This window comes from Uranotaenia lowii, chromosome 3, assembly GCF_029784155.1.
Source record: "Uranotaenia lowii strain MFRU-FL chromosome 3, ASM2978415v1, whole genome shotgun sequence".
Classification (NCBI taxonomy): domain Eukaryota; kingdom Metazoa; phylum Arthropoda; class Insecta; order Diptera; family Culicidae; genus Uranotaenia; species Uranotaenia lowii.
The window spans coordinates 251,346,266-251,361,788 of record NC_073693.1 but is presented as its reverse complement, the minus strand read 5'-3'; the positions used below and the strand labels follow the sequence as shown (position 1 = coordinate 251,361,788).

Genomic DNA, 15,523 nt, shown 5'->3' with positions numbered 1-15,523 from the left:
GAATTTTTATTTGAAATTTACTTAAAATACTTCAAAATTTATTTATTCCCCCCTTCGGGATTTTGGAAATTTCGAATGGGGGGGGGGGGTTGAGGGGAAACAAGGGGAAATTGATATTTGTCCCAGCCTAATTGAGCTGAAGAATGAATTGACCGCAAGAATGAATTATCCTCACTTTCCTGTACTGAGAAAACAAATTGCCAACCTTATTTTTATGATTTCAAAACCAACAATGAATTGAGAAAATAAAATGGCCAGATTTTGAAAAGTTGAAATAAACACACACACACACACACACACACACACACACACACACACACACACACACACACACACACACACACACACACACACACGATGTTTTGAAGATCGTTCAAAAATATTTGGAAGGAATTTTTGATGCTTACGTTGGCAAAACATTGTCAGTTTTTCAAAATAATTTCCGAAATGTTTCTTAAAAAATCCATATTGAATTTAGTTAAAAGAAAAAAAGGTTTGAAACCCATCTCAAAAATGTATTGTCTTTTCAATATTTTGAATTTGAAAAAGATATTTTCAACTTTAAATCCACAATATATTGATATTGGACAGTATCGTCCGTCCACTAATGAAAAAAGGGGGAGGGCAATAGCGGTCATTGCCCCACCCCATCCCCTACCCGCCACCGGTTCAGGGGGTGAGGAAAAATAAATAACATAGTTAAAAACACACTTCTATTTGTTTTAAAAACCAGAATTAGAAATTTAAATTTAAAATCTGTATTTAAACGTTAAAAAAAATGTATAGCCCCCCCCTATCAAGGGATTGAAATCAAGAGAAATTTTTTTGCATTTGGAGTGGTTATGATCAAAATTCCACAACTGCTTCACAAATTGCAACAACTTGCAACCATTAGCACATTTCCACTCTCATTGAGCACTGGTTTCTCTCATTTGAACTCAAACCTTCTAACTTTCTATAACAAATTGCCATAAATTACCACGAATTCAATCATTGGCTGCACAATTTGTGTGATCATTGACGTATTTTCTACCTTCATTTCAGTTCCCCGCCCCCCACTGAAACTGTGGCTCGGAAATTTCACACTTATAGAAGTTTAAAGGGGGCCCTGTGTAAGCATTCATAAGTGATCGAAAAATTTATCCAGGTCAGGCAAATACAAGTGTTTTTTTTGTCTAAAAAACTTGAAAAATCTATAGAATCAATTCCAAATTTTTCTCAAATCGAAACCCTAAAGCAAGTCCGAGGAAACTTAAATTTTTATTACCAAGATCATGTGGAAAGTGAAGAAAATCATACTTTTTTTCAAAGATTTTCTTTGAAAACCCGGGCAGGTCCAGATAAATTCTGCAACCTGATTACGATATTTGGAAAAGCTTCTATAAATTTAAAACTTCCTCAAAATTTTCGATACCTATATTTTTGACACTGAGCATTTCTATTTTTAAATTAAAATTGCACTCTATTCAAACAAATACCCTGAATTTTTGTTACAATGCAATAAATCCAGAGTTTTATTGAGTGACTGACTATGAGACAAACATATTTCTATGTTTACATCTAAATCTCTTGCAATTTTTGCAATAATGATACAATTTTTATTTGTTTTTCTCAAGGGATTCAAAGTCCATATAGTAGAAGCTTTATGTTAATTCTAAATTCATGTTTTCAATTTCATATTCACCAACTAAAACAGTTCTACTTATCAAGTCAAATTTTCTCTTGTTTATATTTGATCTGATAAGAATCTCATTCTGAATTTTGCATTCCAATTCAAAATAATTGTCATTTCTGGTGCAAAAGATATGCACAGACTTCGATAATTATTTTGAATTTTTAAATTGAATAAACAATCAGTTATTAATCTATTATTACTTAATATTTTAATCTTTCAACAAAAAAGTCTTTTTAATAGATTTAAATTGATTGTAAAACTCATTCACGAGCTTAGTTTTATTCTGTATATTGAATATAAATTTGAATTATGAATCTCTTTCCGAATTTGAATAATACTAACGAAATTTCTATTACTTTTTTCTCATCCTTTAAAACTGTATTTTCTGTTTTTATAATTTGAAAACTCAATCTAAGACAAGGTCAAAGATTTTTATTATCTTAAAAGAATCAAAAAATTTCTATTTGAAATAAATAAATGATCAGATAGTGCCAAATTTGAGGAAAAAAATTAAACCTCATTTCATAGACTACAGACTCGAAATTTACTGTACCGTTCAATGTAAAATCTGGTATGTTAGAGTTTTTGGGGTCGGATATAGTTTCTCATATACTTTCAAACCACTTCGACTGAAAGGATGGGGGAAGGAGGGCTCTCAAACAAAATTAATAAAAAAATATGAGCCATTTCGAACAATTTTCGGAAACTATTGAAACGATCAACGTAAAACTTAGTGTGTAACCGTTTTCAAGACCGGGAATGGTTTCTATAATACTTTCAAACTCCTCCGAATCCAAAAAGAGGGAGGGAGCTCCCATACTAAATTAACAAAAAATTTATAAAATTTATACAATCCTCTGAAGATTTTTGTTTAAATTTTATTAACAAAAGTGTTTTGACATAATGAGATATTTTATGAAATTGATAAATATATTTTGACATAGTTTGGTGATATATATTGATAGACGCTTCTCATTTTAATTGACTTTATACTCAATACTCAATACTCATGTTGTAACTAACATATTACCAACAAAACCAATGTCTAAATGTTTTCATAAAATTTGGCACAATTTGCTGTATTGAAAGACTCCTCCCGCACAGTGGTTCAAAATAAAATAAAAAGTTGGAAAAAATTCATAAAAATCTTTTTTTGTTTAAGATGGTATGTGGAAATTTGAAAAAAAAAAATAAAAATTGAAATTTTGTTCAAAGTTTGCTTCTTTTTCTATAATTGCAAAAACGGATTTTGAGCTTTATACTGGAAATTTTTAATATATTTAAATAATACATGATTTTTTTTTTAAATTAAGTTCCAAATTTCTCTAGGTTAGTTGTATGAAAATTCAAACTAATATTTTATGGTGAATTTGGATATATATCGAAGTAAATATTGATTGACTTTTTCTGTATAAATACCTTGAAATTTTCATTTTTGAACCATACAGCGTTTCACTCAAAGTTATAGTTTTCAAAATAAAGCAAAAACTAGCAGCTAATTTTAAGATTTGATTTTGAAGGTTGTCCAACGGTATATACTTTAAAACGGCGATCGTCAGAGAAAGCTGTATTTTTGCTTCCGAAAAATTAACAGAGTAAATTGAACTTTTTCATAATTTAATTTTGGGTGCTCAACTATGTTTTTTATTTAAACTGTTTATTTGTTTAATTGAGGATCCCTCCCTTTTTTTTCTAAAGGGTTGCTCCTTCAACCTTCAAACCTCCAAGTTACAAATAGACTCAAGACAATCTAGAAGCCCAGATGCCATGAAAAATAGTTCACTTTTGAACGTTGCTCAAATTTTACCAAAAAATAGTTTATTTTAATTACTATAATTTTAACGAATTTAGTTTTTCCATGGGAAGGGTACCACACTGGTTCATCTAGCTTTATAATATAACTTGACTTGACATTATGCTATCCTTCAATAAAATGCCTTTTGAGAAATTCGATAGTTTAACCAGTTGTGTAGGTCTACTAACATATCTAATAGTCGGAATGTTCATCATGAAATTTGGCATAATCAGGTGCTTGAAACGATAATAATCTTGGCGATGGGAACATTTAAAAAAACGAATCAGATATTTAAAAAATAACAGTATTTTAAGATAAACGAAACACAGCTGAAGTTTTTTCAACGGTTCAGTAATAAAAATGCTTAGGAAGTACAAAGGAAAACAAGAGACAGTAAGTTGCAGCATTTAAATGGCAGTAAATCAAGGTTTCACTTTCGATATCATATTTTTTCAATTTGAATAACCGAATGATCATTTTTGTTTTACGAACCAGTCTTTCATAATCTCTCATCCAACAATTTTTACTGCATCATTAGTCTTTTCCTCATTAACCACCATAATATTGAAACTCGCAAATCCCTCCCCCATTAATACTCACCATTACTCAGCATTTCGTCGTCCATCGTCTGGCCTATTTTCATGTAGACGACCCCGAACTTGAAGTTTACCGAACCTTCCTGCTCCTCCAGCAGCAGCAGATCCTTCTGGATGTCCGCGGAAAAGACTTCCTTGGGTGATTTGCTTCCGTCCATCATGGCAAAGTTCGACAGAATCTGCTTCACCGTCATCTTCTGCTGCGGATTGTACGGGAGGGCCAACTTTTGGGCACCCTGTTTTCGGGAATTGAGGCAACCAAATATCCGTCGAAGGAGGAAGAAAAAAAAAATAAGAGAATAACATCAAAACTGGCTTATTAGATGGTTTACGTAAACGAAAATCGGTGCCCATAGCAAAAACGGCCCCGGATTAATTACGAAGCTTAATTTTTAATGAACGGACGCTGCGCTTGATGGCCGTTTGGGGATTTCGGATTGATGATGAACTAGCATGGTTGCGTGAAGCTGTGATAAATATTAATCGGATATGAGAAATCTGTGCAACAAAAACGACGGACCCGATTGGGATTGGATTTTTTTTCTCCTATCGCATTCTAGAAGAATTAAATACGTTTTGCAATTCTTTGCAGTTGATTTCCAATTTTCGCTGTTCAGTAGAAAAGCATGGATTAATTATTAAAGCTCTAGGCATCAGAGTTTTAACCGCGGTTATTATTTCCTTGCATTCGTGATAGTTTTAATATTGATAATTTATTTAAGGCAATAATTCAGAGATATGTGAGAAAATGATAATCGAAAATAGAATTATTAAAAGCCTTAAAAAATCAATTAAATTTTTGTCTGCTGTTGAATACAAAAATCTTCCGGCGGAGGTGCATAATTCACCACAAATAAGCAAACCGAATGTATTGATCCCATGTTGTTTTAGGACACATTCCGGAAGGATGTGAAATGTCTCCGGTAGAAAAATACCGATTAACGCCCTAGCAGCACACATGACAGTTCAACAGCGAATACATTTCATCGAAATTCAATCATCTGCTTTTAAAATTGTTTGCCCACAGAAGAATGTTTTTGCCGAGCGAGGAGAAAAAATTTATCACTTCAAAAGACCCCTGGAGATACTTCGTGGAATAAATTCATAGCAAGCTCGCCTTCCTCTTATGAACGTCCCATTTTCATAATTGAGTGAAATGTATTTGAAGAATTCCAGTATTTGCACGTCGAAAATCATGATTTGAAAAAAAAAATGATTTAATTTTTGGATAAGAAAATTTGGAACAGATAATTAATTAATATTTTGCAACCAGTTGAAAAAGATGATTTTTTCAGCTCTAGTCATAAATTTATCCAACAAGAATTACCCTGAGTGTTGAAAAAAAATCGAATTTAGCAACGAGAGGCATACATAATTTTTTGCAATACTGCATCCTTCAGAATCGAGGTTTTCAACCTGAAGAAACGAACTTTATTCCCCTCCAAATCCAAACAGTAGCACTTTTCGTCACTGTTTTGAAAACTTTATAGAAAAGAACTATTTTCCGACATTATATTTTTCAGTAGGGAAAATAATACCAAATTTCGTAACGAAAATCAGTCTGTTTAGTCTGGAATCTTTAATTCTTTTTAAACGATATGAAGTGAGAACACATTCAATTCTCTAAGAAAATAAGTTTGTGTTTTAGGTTTTGATAAGGTTGCTTTACAGTTAAAAATGTTTAAGAATGTTTGATATGCCCCGATTTTAAACTTTTATATCATCTATTACTTTTAATCAATAAAAATATTTTATCTGGGAAAAATAAAACTTGATAACTCTTACGAATAGTAACCCTTCAAAATTTAACGCGATCGGAAACGAGAAGAAATCACGTAACTAGTTTTAGTATTGCCAAAAGTTTGAAATATTTTTCCCGAGAAAGCATGAAAAACTTTCTATTTTATGAACTTTTTTTAACGAGAGCTCATTTCTTCTGAATCTAGTTTTTTTTAAGTCAATCTTCTAACATTTCAAATGTTAACTTTTGGTAGATTTAAAATCACATTAACTCTGAAGTGCGAAGCATTTCTTTAACATTTTTCTCTTGCTATGGTTTCTAATTTTCAAAGTTTAAATTTTTATTTTCATTTTTTTTTGTTATTTGACTTTGGCATTTCAACAAATCGCGAACTCAAAAAATAAAAGAATTCTAGAAAAAAAAACTGTAGTAAAGTTGTAAAGCTAAAGCGTCAGAGTTTGAAGAAACGAATAGATGTTGAAAGTTATACCAGTTTGAGCTAGATTTCAGCCATATTCAAATGATAATACAGTAGTTAATCGATTTTATCACTAGTCGCTTTGATCAACACGGTAGTTTTTCAATTTATTTCTGTTCGATTTTTTTCAATACTTGCCAAATTAACACTCGATTTTATCACGGGTATTGTTTCGATTTTATCACGCTTTTTAAGCAATCATTCAAAGATATTTTCCAACTCCTTAATGTTCATTAAAAAGCGTAGACCGTCTTTGTTCATAATATTTTTTATGGTTTATATAATGGTATGTACAGTTGCATTCAAAAAAGAATGAAATCGCGTGAAGCTGCTCACCTACTTCCAACTTTGACAAGCTGCTATTTCTCTCTCCGTTGATATTTTTTCATGATTTTTTCACACAATCTGGTTCAACTATCCAACTAACACGCTCTACAAAATTTCAAATCTTCATGATGACCCGAAACAAAGATACAGCTATTCCCGAAAAAAGGGAAAATTGGAATTGCTTCACTAAATTTGCTGTATCATTGAATTTTCATTGAAAAATCTTGAAATATGGTGCAAAGATGTAAAAATTTTTGATCTATTACCTGGCCAAGTTTCGTCAAAATCGATGAACGTGATCAAAAATAGTACCGAGTAGAAAATTAAGTTTATTATCGCTCAACAGACGCTTAATTTTTTTTTTTTTTTGGACGAATGTTTGTATGGAAAACATTGTAATCAATGTTTTCTCGTTTTTTTTTCCTTTCACAAAATCAAAATTTAACACAAATAATCTTGTAAATTAATAAGAACTTCATTCCTGATTTGTTAAGAAATAGAAATTGTTCCAACAGAGCTGGTATTTAAACACAAGAGGGAATATAAAACTCGCTTTAATCATGAACCAAATTTGTTTATCTGTATATTTAGCAGGTCATTTCTGAATCTCTGTCCTTCTTACTTTGAATTCTGTTTAAACATTTTTTTTCCTGAACAGAGCAGGAATAAAGTTTTTATCAATTCTTAACATTCTTTGCGATAAATTTTGATTTTATGTAAGAAAACACCAAGAATACATGGATTCCGTTCCAAACATCCGTCCAAAAAGGAATGAAATCGTCTGCTGGGCAATGATGATTTTGATGAAACTTGGCCAGGTACTAGATCAAACATTTTACATTTTTGCACCAAATTTCAAGACTTTTCAATGAAAATTGCCACAGATTCAGCAAATTTAGTAAAGCAATTCCAAATTTCCCTTTTTTACGGTAATAGCTGTATCTTTGTTTCCGGTCATTTTAAAGACTTAAAATTTTGTGAAACGTTAGTTGGATAGTTTAACTGAATTGTGTGGAAGTTTCATGAAAAAATATCAACTGAGAGAGAAATGGTAGCTTGTCAAAGTTGGAAGTGGGTGAGCAGCTTCACGCGACTTCATTCTATTTTTTTAACGCAACTGTAGGGGAGAGTGGGGATACTTGATCCCCTTTTCTTATTTTCACCATATCTTTTTGGAAAAATTTAGCAACTCGACGTCTTTGACATTTTCTGACAGCTTGTAACTTCAAGTTTCTATGCTCCAAAAATTAGAACGATACTTGAACCCGTTGATGAACTAGAAGCATTTTCGTGGGAGTAAAAAAATTGCGATTTTTGTGAAGTTAGGGGAGACTTGATCCTCTATTGAAGGAGACTTGATCTTTTATTCAGGAAGCCCTAATCCTTGCATAAAAATCAAACAAAACCCCAAGATAGAATGTTAATTGACTATTTTGGTCATGTTTGTTCTCATTTCACAATTTTTAGCAGACATAAGAATAAAATTCTATAACTTTGTCTCAACGCTAATAAAATTGCATACTTAAAGGCGCTATTTTTTATAATTAAGAGTAAATTAATTATTTTTGCTCTTTTCTTCAGACAATTGTTTGATAAATATTAGTTTTTGGATAAATATTAGTAATTTCGTAATCAGCAATGATAACGATCAATTCAGAAGAAGAATATGCCGTTTGGAAGGGGGATCAATTGTAACCAACTCTAGGGGATCAATTGTACCCATAATCAACATTTTAGAAAACTTTTTCTGAAAAAGTTGAGAGTTTTCCATTGCTTTGAAAATATGGAATTATGAAGTTCATTTTACGCTCGAACGATTGATACATTGGAACAAATATTTTTCCATAATTTTCCCATGTAAGGAACATTTTAAAGTGATGAAAAAAGATCTTCAAGTTACATTTTGTGAAATTTTTCAAACAAGGTTCAATTACTCAAACAATTATTTTGTTAAAAAATTTTAAACTACAAGCATTGTTATTTTGCTCATTTTGGCACATTTTTCTAGAACATTTGATCTTTGTAGGACATTCCAGTTTCGAGTTATAGCTAAGGAATCAAGTATCCCCAGGGATCAAGTATCCTCATTCTCCCCTAACTATTCAATAATATGAAAATGTCATTGAACTTACTTTAGCTTAAGGTTGCCAGATTGCCCGGTTTAACCAGGTTTGCCCGGATATTTAATACTTTATTAAAGAACAGTCCGGCCCGGCCAGGTTGCCCGGATTTCATTGAAAAATGCCCGGATTTTGCCCGGATTTATTCACTTTATTTGGCAAATTAAACAAAATAAAAAAAAACAACAAAAACCTTTAAAACGAAATTTTTTAAGCAAATTTTATAAAAATAATCAAGAAAGGTTTTTTGGAAGCTTAAAATACAATTCAAAATCTATCGATGAATTTTGATGAAAAAAATGTTTTTTTTTTTTCAATTTTTTGTATTTTTTTCTTGATTTTTGTTAAGGAATTTTGAATTTTGACAAAATTTGCCCGGATTTATGGTCGTCAATTTGAAATCGAATGCCCGGATTTTGCCAGGTTTTTTTTATAAAAATTGCTCGGTTTGTCCGGCCCGGATACGTGCTGAAAAAAATCTGGCAACCTTACTTTAGCTGTGTAGTGTTTAAAATCGTCATTTAGATTTTTAAAACGATTGTAATAATCGACATAAGTATTCCAACGCCACCGTTATATTAGTGTTGTTATTGGTTCGGTTAGTTAGCCGTTCTTAAAAACAAACTTTGTTGAGAGTCATAGAAAGATATGGGTGAGTTTAAGCGTTTTTAAAAAGGGATAAGTGTTATCTGTTTTCTTAAATTTGAGTATTTCAAAGGGTGCCGTGTGCAATCCCGATTGGACAGCCTTTTGTTTTGTCTGAACTGATAATTTTTGTTTGATCAAGATGCATTTTTTCAAGCTTTGCCTTAAAATATGTAAAAATTAAGATAATCATTTAAGGATAGTCATTTACTCGTTTAAGATAATAAAAGTAGGGGAAAGTGGGGTATCGTGGGCCATGGGGAAACGTGGGCCACTTTTAATATCTCAGATGTGTGTTGAGATAAAAATCTCAAACCAACTGTCATCGTCGTCGCTTTGCGTGAGCATATATTCCTATATGTTATTGACTGAAATACGCATCATATGCTTCTTTTGATGAAACATCAATAAATCACACAAACGCAATTAATTTGCAAATCATAGCTTGTGGGGAATCGTGGGCCACACATCTTGAATCACCTATATTTTTATGTTTTTATACACATTCAGAACTTAAAATACGTTTTGACTATCTGTAAAGTTTTCTTATGCCAAATGAAGAGTTATGAAAAATATTTTGTCCATCCTATATAATAAATTTTGCCAAAACGTCCGCGAGCCAGGTTTTGGAATCTATGCGATCATACACAGCTCTCTTTTTTATTTCATCATCTGAAATTGCTTTTAAATAACGAAATGAATTAGGAAATCACAGTTTTAGGTCAACTCATAAACTTTGCATGTTATTTGGTCAATTTGGATTTGGTGGCCCACGATTCCCCGCCATTTTTATAAATCCAAAAAATACTGCTTTTTTCAAACATTCGAAATTTGGGGGAAATAACTTATTGAAAAATTTAAAAAAAATACTTTATTGTACCTTAAAAATGTAGAAAACCATACCATTTTTTATTTTCATTTTATCTTTTATAATAAAGAAGTTATGGAACAACGAAAAAAAGTGGCCCATGATTCCCCACTCTCCCATACATTTTGTCACTTCAATTTTAAGATTCACCAAATTCACAGTTTCGTTATTTTCACGGTGAAAATTTTTTTTGAGTGTAATAAGATAGAAAACTACTGTAATCGCCAAAAATCGTTTAAAAAATCTTCCTGCGTTCAACAGTTCATTCAGAAACGTAAAACGCATAAGTTTATGCCATTGCAATGTTGTGAATTGATTAATGTAAAAATGATGATTTAAGAACTAAATTATAAGAATTATATTTATGATTCTTTATCTTGATCTGAAGCTTGAACTGAGTCCTTTTTTTTCAATCGAATCTAAAAATACTTAAAGCTGAAAAAATTAGGTTGACAGTACTTGCGCAACTAACGAATGCTTTATTTCCCATATGAAAGTAGGTATTATGGGGGGGTCTGTTTACAAAAGAGGGCAATACCGTACCGTATACTGGGACAACTTTTTTCCATTCATTTTAAAATAATTTGGAATGGGTTCCTTTTATAGAAGTTTTATTTTTGATTGTTGAATGCGAAAATTTCCAAGTATTTTGATAAGTTACAATTTAGTGTTTACAAAAATTTTACATGTTTAGCATATATCTGCCGTGATATGACAAAGTGATGAACATCCATTTTTATCGGTTGTTCTTTTTGATGTCATTTTGTGCAGTTTTCTAAAATCTTTCAAATGATATGAAAAGTTTATATAGTTTTCGAGTAAATCCAAAAAAAAAACGAATTGACAAATGTGCCTTTTTGACGCCAAGATGATTAATATGCGTTAATCCATGAAAGAGATACGGAAAACTCTAGCAGTTCTAATAATATTGAAGTGATTTTCATAAAATTTAGGACCTAAACCTATCTTGACATGATGATATTTTAAAAGAGAAGGCACTCCTCCCATATTAGGAAATGTAGGAAATGCGGGGGGGGGGGTGTCAATGAAAATAATTGTGAAAATTTCGAAGCGATAATTTTAAATTCATTTTTTTTAATGAATCTTAAGCTAAAAGAGAAAATCGCTTTTATTGGCGAAAACACAAAATGGTTTCTTTGTCACTTCGTCATCTCACGGCAGATTAGACACGATATCAAATTTGCGTGTGCACAGGCAACTGATTTTTAGCGATTTTTGTTTCAATTATGATGTTTGAATCTTATTAGACAATTCTGTACGGGCTCAGCTGAATCAAGTTGAAACGACTTAAATTCAGCATAAATAAGCTGTGCAACTATTGACAAATCATCCTAGAAAGAATTTGTTAAAAATCAAATAAAAGCTATATTGCATTAGCAAACTTTTTGAATCAATCACAAATAACAAAATCTACCAACAAATGAAAAATCTTTTATAATTTTCCAGAAAATCAAATTTAGCAGAAGTATTTGAGTGTGGAGTTGTTTGATGATGGAATAAGAGAAACAAATTTACAAAAAACAATAAATTTTTTTAAATATTATTTTCTTAATGTTTTTTTTTATAGAAATATAATATATCATGTAAACATGGGTTGAAATTATTCGTTAGTGCACAATGATCTCATAAAGAAAACATTGAGAGTTTGAAATTAAAATGAAATATTTTGCATGTATAAGCAAAAATTTGTTTATTAAATAAAAGCAAAATTTTAATAAGTTAAGATTCTTCAAAATGCATTCTACCGCCGAACATCTCCCAAAAATCTTTGTTGAAAAGTGCATGACTCTTCACGTTGGCATATTTTGTTCGCACTTTTGCAGCCTGTTTTTTGTTGGTTTAGGTACGATCGCAGCTGGTAGAAATTCATACAAATTTTTTAGTTGGTGTAGTTATTTTATTCTTATCGATGAAATATTTCATTTCTCATTTATTGTTGCCAACATCTTTTCAAACTCTCCGGAATCTTCAAAGATACCTACCTCTTCGCTCGAATATGCCTGAATAAGTTCCAACACAGTGCATGGCCATTTAAATGCAATCGCAAAAATTGTTTAATTTCTTTGAATCGGAAGTTTACACAAGCCTACATCCTACTATAGTTAGAACGATTACATTAGATACTTCGGCGTATAATCGTTAAAACAAAATTTGCGTTTTTACGCAGTGACTAATTTGTATTTAAGGAGTTCCAAGTAGGGCTTGTTCGGGTGCGGACGCGTTTTTCTGTCTGCTCGTTGCTCTGTAGTTTTAATTTTTTTCTAATTACCTATTTTCCTAATGGAAAGTGGAATGTGGAAGAAATATAAAGTTTGTTTTATCGTGTCAATCAGAACTGATGTGTGGAGTGAAGTTCAAAATGTTCGAGTGATTTGTGGCAGGAAAAGTTGGACCTGCAACAACTTAAATGCTTCAATACGGAGAACGGCAGTCGACAAGGACGGCAAGGACAGGAAATCCCGGTGAGAGCTTTCCGATTTTTTTGCAATACTTTGGATACCTTTACTCTACTATGGCTTTAGCTGCTGTACTGTACTGAAATCCGGTTAATACGAAAGGTTTCCTCATCCGAAAGATTTCGGAAGTTTTTTTTTTCTTATGCTTATTTTCAGCAGCTAGTAAAATCGGTTGCTTTGATCAATAAAATATTTGATGCAAATCAGTTTTTTTTTACTCATCATTATTTCTCATGACATTTTAAAAATATTTCCTCATAAAAACAAATTATTTATTTATTACTGTCATCCACTTGTGCAGACTGCATGCGCGTTTTTTTTTGTCACTTTATAGGCACCTGGGCTGGGATTGTAAGTAAATCATTAAGTTACTGAAAGACACGCATATAAAAATTTGAAATAAATAAAGTTGTTTATGATTTCATTAGTTCGCTATTTCAATCGCAGGAAACAGGTAATCTCGGTGTTCAAATGCGTGTGTATTCCATTTTGATGCTGAAATCTTTTAGAATGGAATAATTCTAAAGATTTCGGTGCTGTATTAATAATTTATCTGCTCTTACAAATCTTTTCAAAAGCGAGCAATAGCGCTATAACCATGGTCGTTGACCTGAGATGAAGGTACAAGAACCCAGAACTAAACAGTGTATAATGGTTGAAGAAATTTCTTTAATTTTTGTATTGTTAATTTTTGGTCTCTATGTAAAACCTCATTTCTATCCCTTGAAGGAAGAATTGCAAGGCCCAACACCAAGGAGCATAGAAATATCTTTGCATCTATGCTCCCAATGAATAAATATTAAATGAACATGGGAACGTAAGGTACTGATGTCCACGTTTCTTCCTCCCCTGGTTCCAGTCGTCTCTGCGTCCAATACTGCACAGTGGGCCCGGCCTTGATAAGATGAATAGTAAATGTATTTTTACTATTCACCGGGATGCTGACAAGATCTGGCAGTGTACGTATCGTCGTATCATAAGCATAAGCATAAGCAAAGTGACTAATGTGTGTTTAAAACTTGTGTAGGCAAAGTAAGGAGTTGTAATCCGAAAAGCTATATTTCTGATACATTTTAGAACAGATTGTACAGATTATATCTCGTTAAAAATCCTGTAGTAATGAAAGTTAAGCTAAAAGAGGAAATCGCTTTTATTGGTGAAAACACAAAATGGTTTATTAGTCATTTCGTCATAGCACAGCAGATATTCATTCAATGTTGTGAATTAGAGTGTCCATTTCCCGGACATTTTTGTAACCCAGGATACGAAAAATCTGAGCATCCTTTTCCTGGGAATTTACGGGTTCCCGGATAAAATAAAAAAAAAAAATGATATTTTAACGCAATGTGCGTTTATGGTTTTTTTAATCGTTCACCCCACCCCCCCCCCCCCCTCCCCCCCCCTTCAGTATTCTTATAAATTGAATTTATTTTTAAACTATTTAAATATTCATACTATTGATTATGATTCCTTTTTTACATATACTCTTAAGAGGATTCTTTAAGAGATTAAGGTATTTCCATCGAAATATTTTTTACCAATAATGGCTTAGTTACATGCTCGTTATTCGAAAAAGGTGCAGTAAGTTCATCAGCGTACTTCGAAAATCTTGTATTTTTTGGATTTGTATGAGTATGGATTTGGAAGTGTATGAGTATCACCCTACAAAACTGTCAGCTTCTTGCTGCCAAAAAAATTGACAGAACTGAGAAAGTTTTTTCCAATAACGAAAGAAATAAGCTGGATATACTTTAAGAATTAAAGTTTAAGTTATGCATTTAATCTCGTAAATTCTCCGGTAATTGCTCATTTGTTACAAATAGTGTATTTTTTGGCCGATAAGTATGACGGAATCGGAAAAACTAAACGATGATTATTGCAAAACGAACCATTCAAATTCTACCCATTGTGTTTTTGGCTTTCTTACAGAAAGGCATAGGGAACGGTCAGTTGGGGATATCATTAATTAAGGGTCCAAGACCCCACTTTATAGGTACCAATCGACTCAGCTCGACGAGTTACGATGATGTCCGTTTATTTGTATGTTCCATAAAAACGTTCTTAACACATTAACTCCTATTCTAGGTTTCACGATTTTGATGAATTTAGTATCAAAAAATTGCATTTTTTTTCCTGTAGGTCCTATCTCAAAACCAAAAAAAAACAAAATTGTTTAAAAACTTTCTATTCCATAGAACATATCTTGCTTACGTTGGCTCCAAAAAAGGTAGCCATTTGCTCAGCAGCAGTAACCAGCAATCGCTAAATTAATTACAGAGACGATCGAAAATTTGTCAAAAAGTTCATCAATCAGCCGAGAATCGACCCCACGACATCCATCATGAGAGTTCAGAGAGCTAACCCTTTGACCACTAGTGAGCGTCGAGAATTGTGCTTCTCAAACTTGACCAGTTTGAAATATGTTGATGGTAAAACTCAGTTGCACCTTTCTGGTGCCTTGGCCGGTTTGCGGTTTGTCGGTCCCTCCGATATTCTCTGGCTCTTTTTTGATTTCTCCTTTTTTATCGCTTTTCGATACAGCAAATGGCGACTTTGGGCATAGCAACAACAACCGCAGCTTTACCTTCAGAGAGCCGGGCGTAGACAAAACAGCGCAGCCGCACAGAAAAAAAGAACCAACATACCAAGACAGAATTATGCTTGAGAAGAAGTTTCAAATCAGGGATAATCACAGACAGAATTATGCTTGAGAAGAAGTTTCAAATCAGGGATGAATCCAGATTCATAAATCAGTTTCAGAAATCAGATTTGATATAATTTTTATCACTAAAATTTGAAAT

At 32.2% G+C, this 15,523-nt stretch overlaps 1 protein-coding gene across 8 annotated transcripts in view; it reads right to left on the bottom strand.

Annotated features, from left to right (window-relative positions):
- The window catches only part of LOC129750729 (GTPase-activating Rap/Ran-GAP domain-like protein 3), a 599,756-nt gene that overhangs the window by 17,595 nt on the left and 566,638 nt on the right, over positions 1-15,523 (bottom strand). For all 8 annotated transcript variants that reach the window (XM_055745737.1, XM_055745736.1, XM_055745743.1 and 5 more), the window contains exon 6: positions 4,071-4,302. In XM_055745737.1, the coding sequence (XP_055601712.1) occupies positions 4,071-4,302 (232 nt within the window). The remainder of the gene's footprint in view (positions 1-4,070; positions 4,303-15,523) is intronic.